The sequence below is a fragment of the Pezoporus occidentalis genome, unplaced genomic scaffold, assembly GCF_034315485.1.
Source record: "Pezoporus occidentalis ecotype Australia unplaced genomic scaffold, CSIRO_AGI_Poc_V1 ctg63, whole genome shotgun sequence".
Taxonomy (NCBI): domain Eukaryota; kingdom Metazoa; phylum Chordata; class Aves; order Psittaciformes; family Psittacidae; genus Pezoporus; species Pezoporus occidentalis.
In genome coordinates this window covers 5,874,008-5,886,982 of record NW_026915977.1, presented here as the reverse complement: position 1 = coordinate 5,886,982, position 12,975 = coordinate 5,874,008, and the positions used below count along the sequence as shown (strand labels likewise).

General features: G+C 41.0%; 1 protein-coding gene across 5 annotated transcripts in view; it reads right to left on the bottom strand.

Annotated features, from left to right (window-relative positions):
- Positions 1-6,436: 6,436 nt before the first annotated feature.
- Positions 6,437-12,975, bottom strand: part of TMEM164 (transmembrane protein 164) — a 39,681-nt gene continuing 33,142 nt past the window's right edge. For all 5 annotated transcript variants that reach the window (XM_062640198.1, XM_062640196.1, XM_062640197.1 and 2 more), the window contains one exon: positions 6,437-12,763. In XM_062640198.1, coding sequence (XP_062496182.1) covers positions 12,557-12,763 — 207 coding nt within the window. In that variant the 3' untranslated portion in view covers positions 6,437-12,556. The remainder of the gene's footprint in view (positions 12,764-12,975) is intronic.

Below are 12,975 nucleotides of genomic sequence, written 5' to 3'. Positions count from 1 at the left end.
CTTACCCTCTGAGAGGGGGAAGTGGGTTCAACCTTTTGAAGCAAAACTTGGTTGTAGAACTAGTTACACTGGTGTAACCAGTACGTGTCCTACACTACTTGCAGCAACATTATTCAACAGAATTCAAAGAACATCTTGAAGTATCGCCTAAAATAATTTCAATACACTTTCCTGATATTGCTCCTACAGTAGTAGGTGTGATTTATTTAAAAGTACCCTGGCTTGCTTTGCCAGGAGGGATCTCTTTACCTTGCATGTCATATCTAACTGATGTGCAGACTGGAATGTTGACCAGATTTTATGGACAAACATTATAGCATAGAGTTTGCACTGACGTAAGGGGTTTCTGCAAAGTGTGGAGGGCCAGGGAGTCTTTTCCCCATCCACACAAGTGCTGTGCTGATACCAAGGAGATGGTGTATTTGAGAGGGGAAGAAGTGTTCCTGTGAAGCAACAAAACCACAGTCCAGCTGATGACGAAGTGAAATACCCAGACAGGTAAAACTGACTTGGAGAATTTTGTTCCCTGAGCCACACTCTTAAGTGCACTGACAGACACTTGAGTCTGAGTTAAAGGGAGCATGTTTCCTCTGTAGGGTAATTCCTGAGACAAAGCAAGAAATGCTTTAACATCTCCCTGGAAATCAAATCTCATTTAAAAGTGGTTTTGTATGCTTTTGACTAATTCAGAATTAACAGATCTCCTGTCTATATATGCAAAGTCTTTGAAAACAAACCAAAAAAATAAATGTAACCTTCATTGAAGCTTGATGCAGCCATTACTAGAAGATCAAAAAACAAACCTCTGAAGGGAAAACCTGCCTAAGTGAATAGCTTCCACTGTTGTTTACTATCACACAGATCTGATATCTGTGACAGATGTGCTTGACCCCTTAACCAAACCAGCAGTAGTTTGGTACAGGCTCTGAAGGAGATAAAGGCCTGAGCAGCAGCCAGGCCAAGAATTCCTCTAGAAAACCCACCAAGGAGCAGAGTGACACAGTGAGCATTTGTGCATGTGAGCTTGGAACACCAATCATGCGATCAGCACATGGGTAGCGGGTGGTTTTCCAAGAGTCATTCGCCTAGGAACAAAGTAAGTTACATGGAGTCTCACACTTACCTTTCCCATCGTATGCAGTTTGACTATGAGCCATCCACTCTATCCCATGAACACGACAGTGTAAGTAGCCTCCTCTGAGCTCCCCCTGCCAGGCAGCCTGGCTGCATGGCAGCCATCTCCCTTGGGGCTGGGATGCCTCTTAAGGCCTGAGAATCTTTATCTGAGAGTGAGAGATCCTTCCTTACCCACGGCAGAGAGAAGACCCCGTACTTGCACAGAGCCTTGGTAAGTTGCTGACAGCATGCTGAATCAATACTAATGAAATCTATATAGTTTATTCCCTTGGATATAAACTGTTGTTTGAGACTAAGATTAGACCTAGCCAAACCCAAGCTCCATCAGGAGTTTAGAAAGCAAGGGGATCCGCTCTGAACCTTGTGACTCAATGGGAGAGTCTCCCTTACCTTTTTGCATCTTTGGTCTCTGGGTAGATTATTCATCTCGATTCTAACTTGATTTTCCTTTGTGTATTTCATCCATGTAAGTAATAGAGTGAACCTTGCTATAAAACTTTAGGCACTTTTATGAATTCATATTAAAACCACTTTTGCTAATCCCTTTGATGGTGATTTCTAAAGTCATTTAAACCACTCATTTGCCATAGACGGGTGTAGTCAGCAGGATGGCAAATGGTATCACTGATTACTTGTGAAAGCAGGGAGTGAGTTCGACTCCCAGGTTCTCAGAAGAATGGGCTTGTGGTAAGTGGCATGATTAGAAAGCTGTGTAAGAACAGGGGCCATATAAAGGATGGAAAAGCAGCCCCTTGCAAAATGTTAGGTACCTGCCAATATGCCACCCATCAGGACAGGAAAAAGCATGGTAGAGAGAAACAAGATCTGTGAGAGGAAACAGAAGGCAGAAAGGCAGCTGCATTATTGGTGTCTCTGAAAACAGAGCAGCTGCAGAAACAGTTACAGAAAGAAAAGGAGAAAAAAGATGGCAGAAAAGGTCAAGATGGTGCTTACGTGGGCTTCCAAATCCACAGCCATTGTACACATCAGAAAATTCATTGTATCCCCTGAAGAACTGGATGGAAACACATGGGGTAACTGCAACAGGGGTGAACTGGGGGAAGATGATTCTTTGATTCCCTCAAATCCCCCTAGTATGAAGCCAGACCCATCAGTAAAACAACAATCTGAAGGACCTCGGGGTGGTGCTCCGCAATAAACTGTACCAGTCACTCCCTGGGATCTGTTACAACTGGCAAACTGCAGTTAAAACATGGCAGGAGACTGGAAACAGCTGAAACTGGAACAGGTTTTGTGGTAAGTCTGCCTGAGTGCTGATGGCGCAAATGGCTTTTGGGGTCCAGGAGTTGTCTTAAATTTAGGACCTGACCCTGCAAATGGATCCCACCCTGTCACTAGCAGGATAGCTTATTGGGCTGGGGGAAAAGATGCCATGGAGCAAGGTGAACCCTGCACAATCCCCAGACTGACTCTCTTGACTATGCAGAGAGATCATAGTCAAGAGCTCTCTACAGCCATCACAAAAGCTGCCTTCATACCAGCTATGCATAAATGGGAATCCAGTAATATCCCAATATCAACTGCAATTGATGATGCAGTGCTAACTAACGCCCCTACTTAGAGGAGCCCTGGCAATTCTTAAACCCTACTTAATTGCAAAATGGGATGAAATCAAGACATACAGAACATGAGGAGGGATTAGGTGTATAGGCCCATTGATTCCACTTGCTTTTTAGCAACAATTGCTGGCATTTCTAATTGATGTGGGGGCACAGATATCAGTACTAACGCAACAGGAGGCCTGGAAGCCGGGTGTACGACCCAGATGGCAAAAGGTGAAAATCACTGGAATGAATGGAGCAAGTGTTACTTGCCAAACCACAAAAGTTGGTTAATTTGTGGCTCATGGGCATGAGAAGCGCATGAGAAGCACATGTTGTCTAGTGGCTTTGCAGTTAAAGATTACAATGAAAATATTTGGGGGTTTGATGTTTTGAGCCTGGCACCTGTTGGAGGGCAGCATATGCCCCTTGAGTTCAAATGTCAACCCTAATCCTGACACAGGTCAGCTACAGTGCCCGGTACTCCATGCAGGACCTGCACTCCCTGATTCCAATAGCCGGGTTCTGCTGCAGCACAGAATGGAATTTCCAAAATCAGAGCTTATTTGGAGAAAGGACAGATGATATCCAGAACCCACTCCCCGTATAATCCACAGTATGAAAACCAGATGGGAGATGGTGACTAACAATTGATTACTGACACTCAAATGCCAACCCAGCTCCAATAACAGCTGTAGTACCTAGTACCACAATGCCAACAGCCACACTACAAGCAGCTGCATACCCATGGATAGCAATGCTAGATGTAAAGGGTATGTTCTTTACTGCCCCTGCGAGGAGGATAAAAAGAAATATGCTTTTACTTGGGAAGGTACAGAATAAAACCTTCTCCCTAGTCCTGAAACCATCCAAAGTGATAATGGCTCACATCTGTCATGCAAGGAGGTACAAGAATGCGCAAGAAGAAATTCAGTGGGTATTCCATGTCCCTTATTACCTCCAGTCAAATGGGATGGTAAAAGAGATAATAGCTTATCCAAAAAGAGCTTTAAGCCATGCAAGGCCAAATGGGATACTTGACTTTCCAAAGTACTTCACCAAGAGAATAATCAGGATGGGCCCACTGGGAGCCCTTGAGCCAAACTGTCTTTGCAAAAGCTGAACCCGATGCTCTACCTGTTAACGAAGGAAATATCCAATAGCATTACAACCAGGAAAAGCTGTTATAGTAAATTCACCACAAATTGGAACTATGCCTTTGATAACTAAGCTTGGTGGCCCACTCGCTTGGGAAGCTATTGGTAACAATGGTGCAAACCACAGAATTAGTGCACAGTGGATTTTTCCTTCTTTCTAATGTGGTAATGTGTCAAGAAAACCCCACCAAATCCAGTTGGGTTTACCTTTTTGTCTTGCAGCCTCTTCCAAGGTGAAAGCAAAACACATCATCCTACTGCTGTTGAAGGTTTAGGCACCACTTGCTTTCCCACAGATGCCCACCTTTCTCCATTCAGTTATCAATCAGGAAATGAGACACAAACATACTTGTGAAACCCGACCACCCATTGATAAAGGACAGATAAAATGTCATGACTATTCACAGTAACTCTTACATGCCATATAGAAAATGCTATAATGTAAGTCACTGCTCAATACAGAACACAGTGAAGGGACATTATGACATCAAAACATCATGCAGATGGAACAGTGTAAAGGGACACAATGCAACACTAGGAACAATCTCTCGGAATCACTAAGCCTATCACAACAGCAGCAATCCCCACTTCAAATACTCAAGTCTCACTGAAAAACCCCTGGAGGAGCCATGGTCTCAAACTCGTGTTAAGTAGATCAGAAGGACGAGAACATACTCGAACAGAGGACATTTGAATCTTTCCACCATGGTCATGCACAGAACAAAGTACACTTGAAAATGAATGGAGCTGGGACAAAGATGAAGTTCCCTGTCTTTGGAGAATAGCAGGGAAAGATACTAAAATAGGATGTTGGGTGATCAATGGCTCTACCAATGAGATGGCAACTGAGAATTCTGTGCACAACATCACATTAGACACTGAAGATACAAAACTCTGCACCTCTGAAAGACTGGCCTATTGGTACAATTTTACCTTACTTCAGTGTGGTTTTGTAACCTGCTTCTGGACTCATAAGGACATAGGACTATCATTTAAATTGAAAATATACATTCCCGAGCCTAGTACAACATCCACTGCTGCTCACTTGCCATCCGCAGTGACTGTAAAAGAAAATCTCTATCCCCTCAAATTCCTAAAATTGGACTTTTTGCCATCAAATATACAGGCCAACAACAAGTGCTGTTCAGTCCATCATATTCTCTCAAACAAGTGGAACTACCAATGCAGGCTAGTATTTCTGCAATTAAACCTACCTGCTCACCAATGTAAGAATACATCTTACACAGGAGGAGTAGCATGGTTGCACAGACAAACTCTCAGCTTTTGCTAATACCTTTGACAGTGATTCTTCAAGCACCTAAAACACTCATCTGTGACAGTATCATTAGTCCAAATTGGGTAAACCATACCAAAAAATCCCATTCCACTGAGAAGTACAGCTAGTTAAAGTTTCCTACCAAATTTTCCTACTCTTCATTGCTACTTCAGCCAGCTCTGTAGTTATCATGCTATAAAAAGCAAACCAGTAAAATAGTACTGAGTACTAATGATGTTTCAGGGGTGGGAACTTGCTTATTCTTACACATGTTGGTATTAAACAATGAAAGGCTGACTTATGATTAGCTAAAGAGCGATGCAGAGGACAATTAGCAGTGCCTGAAAAAGGAAATTGCTTGCTTAGTTCATCCCAGGTTTCCATAAAGCACTTCACACTAGATTTCTACTTAAGCTGTTGTATCAGTCTTTATACTGCTCAAGAGAAATGAAGCTGGAGAATTGGTTCAGATCCCCAGCTGCATAAGAACGTCAAACTTTTACAATGCACATATAATAGAAGCGGCACATCCAGTATGTTCTTCTTACAGGAACAGTATTTGCCAGGAATCTTACACAAGAAAATAACTTGCTTGACTGAGATTTACTAGGTCACATCATTGCAGTCTATTTAAGTGTATTTTTAAACTACAGCCAGAAAAATTTCAGAAGTGCATAAAATTAGTTTGCCCTCATCAATGGTATGAGGCTGAGTACCTGAATTATAAGAGCTTTCAGAACAAAGCTTTGAGCTAAAGAGTTCTGTACATGTTCTACAATCTTCTACTAAAGTGACATGGAACAGGAACTAAAAGAAACTGCCAAGGTTGTGGGAAGAACAGCAGAGAAAGCATAAAGAAAGTATCATCATACTGTGATACTGTTTCCTGAGCTCTTTACTTGGAAGTCATGGACAGGGGATATTTAAACACTGATTAAAGGATTAATGCCCTACAGTGAGGTCTGCCAGTAAACTCAAGCTTGGCTTGTGTGGATTGACAGGTAAAAGGCATGGGTCATACTTAAATGCTTAAAACTTCCAGGAATCCTGGTAATCGTTGTTCTCACAGGAACTGCTATGCACAAAGTAGACCACATTTAGTAGTACAGACTGCTTAAGACAGGAGAATCCATATTCTTACCTTATTTGATGATTAGCTATCTAATAATAAAATCCCTTCATGACTCTGTTAATATTACAACCTGAAGTGCGAAGTCAATTTGGTTTTCTTATCTAGTTTCAAGAAGTCTTAAGCAAGACAGGCTCAATGCCTGTCACGATTAGAATAACAAAACCATACAATATCCATTAAAATGCATTTATTTGTTTTAATTCAAAGGTTTAACAACTATTTGCCCAGTAATCTGGGCTCGGGGCACAACAACAAAAAATACCGTCAGACCAAAATATAAAACCAAGTACACAAATTACCCCTTATTTGTAAATGTTACCTCATAACCAAGTTTTAGCACATTAAAAAGTTTACAAAATTTATAACACTCTTACAAATTATTCAGAACTAACAGCATACGTGGCAGTTGAGCCTCTCCACATCCATCCTCACCCTTGCCATACCATTCTGTGCCTGGATAATGCCGTGTTTAAACTAAAGAGTTCCAGAACTAGAACTGCAAGCTTCCCAAGACTGCTTTGTGCTTCAGGGCAGTGCCCGAGCCCCGCTCCCCAGCACAGCCTGGTTGGTGAGAGTGGTGTGGGTATACTCACTGTTCTGCCTGCTGCGTCCTCTGCAGCACTGAGAGAATGACTCAGTAAATGCAGAAATAAGTTAAAAAAAGTACAAAATTGGCCCTGAAGAAAAATAAAATCATTTAAAAACCAGTTTGGCTTTGACTAAGTTACACTAAAAGCTGCGAGACAGATTTACAGCAATATCACTTTAAGTACAAGATCACAAAAATCAACAGGTTTCTTATGAATCTTGTCACTGTAAAAATGAAAACATGAGAGTTGACTTGTCTGCCCACAGAAACATTTTGCCTCCTAACAGGGCTGACATACATCCTCTTCCTGGGTTTTGGCCTTTTCAGAGCTTTGTTAACTAATAGGACTAACATAATTCCTAAGAATCCACCTCTAGTGAACAACGGCAACACTGAGAAAACCAGCGCATTTATATTTTCCATCAGCTATAGACGCATAGAAAACAGATGCCTGGGGTTTATATGCAAGACTTAAAAGTACAGTAATTTAACAGTTGCAGATAGCCGTTCCAGAAAGAAAAATACCACTGGGCTTTACAAAATGATATCAAATATACAGAAATATCAAAACCCTGATCATGGCCAGAAACAGATGGATAAATCTACAATGAGGTACTCTAGAATCTCAAGGTATGCAAATGGAGTGACTTTTCTTGTCTTCTAACTTCAGCAAGGCAGCATCTGCTTAAGCACAAGGAGCCTTTGCTTATAAGCAGCATGTATCAAGCCCCAAGAAACTGAACCAAAACCAAGTTGTGTTTATAGACTGTGGCTTTTCATTGATTTATACAAGCATGCTCAAGAGCTGTTAATTTTAACCCTTTGAAAGGAACAAGATGCAAATTCTTCTTTGGTGCTTAAACAGGAGAATGTTAAATAAACAGATGGAGCTCAAACACTGCGAACAGTGTCTGAATCCTTGAAGAACAGCACCGCATGTATCCTGGACAGCTAAAGCCTTGGCACAACAACCTCAGCATTCACAGGTGAATGGCCAGATGTTATGGTGGGTGCAGAAATTTGACTTTTCTGGGCTACTTACTGTAAGGCTGCATAAATCAACCCATCAGTGAACAAATTTATTGTAGTTGATAATGCTTCATTTATGTGTACTTTTGGAGGCAAACTGAAACAGTCGTTCACTGGCAGAAAGAGTCATTTCATCACTCCTTAGTTCTTAAATATGAAGTGCCTACAATACCAAAAATTAAGAGAGTAGAGGGCTGTGTTTAGACACCTCAATACATACCAACTTCTCTGTGAAGTCAAGGCATTGGCACCACACAAGAATTGGTTCTGGTGCGGTGCCAGAGTTGCTAGTGGTGAGGTTTTATAGTAAGCTTAAGCTTCTGCTGAAAGGAAAAGTCTGTCTGGCTCTGTGGTCCACCTTCTGCTCTGCCCCATAGCTATTGCTCATATTTTCATAATTGTTAGCACTCTGACAAAAGATTTTGGAACATTTGACCAGGGAGGACCCTTCCAATTGTACACTGCACTGCTGCTATGGAAAAAGCTCATCATCAGGTGTTGGGCAACAGCTTTAAATTATCTTGACATACATAGTGTACAGAATACCCCAGGAGAGAATGCCAATTAGCTTTCAACAACAGCAGTAGAGTTTTGCTCTTTAATTTCCAGCATACATAAGCATAAAAGCAACCAAAGAGATCATCCATATAAAATAAACCATTCTGGGAAAAGAAAATCAGCCTCTGCCAGGGAAGAGGATAAATAACCCCTCTGGAGATAAAGTATTCTACTTCCCATTCAAACCAATATCCTGCATGTTGAAAAATTCTGTCTGATGCATATTGCAAACAGACACCAGAGACAGCTGAGGAATATAGGATGTGAAGCTCCAGGACATTGGCTTGCTTCAGAAGTTCATTCTCTTTCTGCTCCCATTCTGACCCATTCTTCACTCTCTGTGAAGCTTGTCTTTCAGCTATGCTGATACAATCTTTTCTGGCACCATATCATAAATTAAAATGAAATACTAAGTTTGAAAAGCATTCAAAAAGGGGCAAGGAAAGGGAGAGAATAACTTCACTTTTGGGCCTCTTACTACAGGAAAGACATTGAGGTGCTAGAGTGAAGAAGAACAATAAAGCTGGAGAAGGATCTGGAGCACAAGTCTTCTGAGGAGCTGCCGAGGGAGCTGGGGTTGTTTAGCCTGGAGCAAAGGAAGCTCACTCTCTACAACTACTTAAAAAGCAGGTGTAATGAGGTAGATGTCTCTTCTCCCAAGTAACAAGCCATAGGTCAAAAGGAAATGGCCTCAAGTTGTGCCAGGGGAGGCTTAGATTGAATAACAGGGAAAATTTCTTCAGCAAAATGGTTGTCAAGCATTGGAACAGGCTGCCCATGGAAACGGCTGGGTCACCATCCTTGGAAGAATTTAACAGATACGTAGATGTGGCATGTAGAGGCATGGCTTAGTGATGGACTTGGCCGTGTAAAGTTTATGGTTGAACTCAGTGTTCATAAAGGTCCTTTCCAACCTAAATGATTCTGCTCTAACTCAGCCAGCTTCACTGATGTTGTACAAGCAAAAAAGCAACAGCTGACTGTCAAAGAGGTGAAGGTTCTACTGCCTTCCCTCCTGCCTGACTCCACTTGCACCATTCAACTCTTTTATAGCAGCTCAAATACTTCTAAAATTCTTGCTAAGTGTAGAAATCGGATTATCTCTCTAGCTTTCTGCTGAATTATTGTGTTCAGTTAAGCATTTAAACAACTTAAATTGGTACAGAAGAATTTTACAAGCTCCAGAACCTACACTGGTATGGTCTGGAGTGGAAATGCAAGTGTCCCATTGGCTCTGATGAGCAGTTTTGTCAGCACACTCCATGCTGTGAAATTATGCCTGAAGTTTCGAGTGCGACTCAAAACAACTGGACCAGCATAAGGAAGAAAAGCAAGTGGCACAGCACAGAGACTGAAAGAGACATCTGTGGTACAGAGTGGGAGGAAGGCAGGAACAACCACTTACAGTGGCTCTGCTGTCAAAGTCAAATGGCACAAGTGGTACAACTACACCAAGAATCCTTTCATCCAAAATGCCCCAGTGATTTCCCTCCTGTCAGCTGTATTCCATTACCATTCCTGCTACTGAATTTCAGTCAGTCAGAAGAGCTCATACTTTGCATTCCAAGCAAACAGCCTGCACTGAGCAAGGCACCTGAGCTTATTTAAATGCTTCTGCAGTCTTCATTGACCAGAGGCAGTCAGTGGTGGTAAACAGCAGCTGTTTCATAATTGTTTAGAATGTCCTGAAGCATATGAATATAGAGAGGAAATGTTGAGTTAAAAAAAAAAAAAAGCTGCTACTTTCCACAGGAATTTTTTCCAGAAGCTACAATATTCTGAAGAAAATATTTAAAACAAGGTAAATTCTTAAAAACAAATGTTAAGCAAACAATAATGCTAAAAACCATTTGCAGAATGTGGCTAAAATCATTCTACTGTGATACCAAAACATTCCTTCTCAACAGGACTGAATCCAACACAAGGCATTTTGCCAAATTCTTAAGTAAATAAATAAGCCATCATACACTTGACAGTAACTGTGGGGAGGGAAGAATCACTGTATGTTTCATTCAGCTATTTCATGAAGTATACTGGGGACATGCACTGTGCATCTCGGCATCTCCCAGCAACACCCTGTATTTCATCAGGAAATACTGAATCTGCTGAAATAAACAGCAAGAACTTCTATCACTTTAGCAGCTCAGTCAGTGACAGAGCTGACTCCACAGATTCAGGCCTTCAGTACCAACAGATTCCTTCTTTAGGCCCCAATCCACAAACAACACAAGCCCCGCTTTACTGAGGCAGCAGTGGGACTACTACATAATTTAATTCATTGTGTACTTAGACATTTGAAAGCTCAACAACTGACAGGTAACTCTGAATGCTGGTAGTTGTTTTCGGGTGCTTTGCTTTCTGAATTCTGATTAAAAACACAAGGAGCCATACAGTCTGCATAACTAAGCCAAGCTATACGTGTTTCATGGGTAGTCTGGGCATGTGTCACACGGTCTCATGTTGGGAGAGTACAGTGTATTTGTGATGTATACATATACACTGCAAGGCATGGAAGAAAGCCAGAAACGAGTTTGTAAATTAGAATGTAGGACAGTAGATCTTTGATTTGTCCTCTTCTTTAATCACATGGAGTAAAAATGTCTGAAGTTGCCATTTGTTCCCTCACCATGAAACATTTAAGGAGAAAGGAAAAAACACAACAACAAAAAAAAGCCAACCACTTCTCATTCTTGCTTTTCCTTCTTGAGGTATAAATGACTGTACCTTAACTTCACAATATATCAAATATCTCTTCAGGTGACCCAGCTGAAGGAGGTATGATGGTTTTATCTTACAAGTCACAGCTTTGACAACACAATGAATCTATAAATTGCAACAAACTTCTGTACAACAAAATTCCTGCAGGCCTGAAATACAACAGTCTGCATAAGAGGCTCACAATTAACCAGCAGGAGAAACACACTTAAGGTTTCCCATCTTTCTGCCCAACAGTTTCTCCTCTAGCCTTGGAAAATCTGAACAAGTACACACAGCTTACTATTTATCATTCTATCTACATCCTGTTCTCCAAAAGACATGTTGACAGGAAGATTCAGTCATACTAGTAAACTGGAACGCTTTCTTCTCAGTAGAGGCCTGCACTGATTTGAAGTTCCTCTTTATGTCTGTATTTTGAAATCAGTATAAAGAATGTATTAGAGGTGTGGAGAGAGAACATTGTTTCATTTTTTCTTCCCTAACCACTCTACTGAGTGAGGATCAGCGCAGAACACAGAGGAGGAATGTTTCAAAAGCTAGTAAATCAAAAAAAAAGAAAACTCTGAAGTTAACATTGGACTTTGTATCTCCACTCCTCCTGTCCAAGCAAAGTGAAAAACCCAAGATTTTGTTCAAAGTCAGGTCAGAACAGTGGATGAAATATCTCACGTAACTTAATTTATACGTAACATGGTCTTTTGAAACTGTTTCAACATGGTGTTTTTCCATTCACTCAAATAAAAGCATCTCCAAAGCATCAAGACCTGATGGGACTCAGCCAGACAGATATTCATCCACAGCAGCTTAGAAATTCAATAGTCAATCAAAAAACTTTTTTTTGAATGAGTTATTGTTCCCCAATATTTTCAACCAGCTTAAAGAAATATAGTGGAACCTCCCTGTTTTGCACTTATGACTGGGAGATCAAGTGTACACCGTTCCACTGTGATCATTTTGCAACTTCCAAGTGCTAAGAGTTAAGCCAAGATGATGCATATCAATATGTGTTCTGTTCACGTCACTAGAGTGCTGCTTAATTTCCTATGCTATAAGTGTACTTATATTTAATGGAAAGTAAGTCAAAACGAGGTAGCACTGCCACTGTCTTTGCTGGAATGTGGACAGATCCTGGCCTCATTTTCAACGGTGGCTTAGTAAGATTCTACTGTAATCTACACAAAAGGTATAAAACATGAACCTTTTCCAGAATAAGGCCACTAATTTTGCCATTGGCAATAGGCAGTGAGAAACAGCAGTTAAAAAAACCTCACTTGGTTATAGAGGTGTTTCTGAGGCAATAAACTGTGGGGAGAAGTATAAACCCATTGTCCTCTCATCCCTCCTCTTTGTTTTCCAGTATATCTGCTTCCTGTATGTACTACTATGTGAGGAGACATTTCAGTCTATTTTCTTAGCTGGGAGTCTAAGCAAGTCCATGCTACACTTAAAGATGGGGACAGCACTGTAAAACAGTAGGATTACAAGCTTCCCATGAGTCATGGTCATGACAGTCTGGTGTCCAGATGCCCAAATTCGATACCAGCGCCCATAAAAAGGATCTGAGACGGCTGGGCACAACATGTTGTTCAAATTCACTTCTGTAACCTGGGAAAGTGACAACAAATTTAAAAATTAACACTATTTTTGTGTTGCACCAATTCAGACACCTAAAATGGTAATTTTGAAATTACCATCATAATCAAAACTGTTTAGGTGATACTCCTTTGTTCAACACAAACAGGCCAGCTTTCAGAAGGAAAGCAGATCCAAATTCAGTTGTTCATTTAATAGATGGATTTATGCAGGTACATAACCAA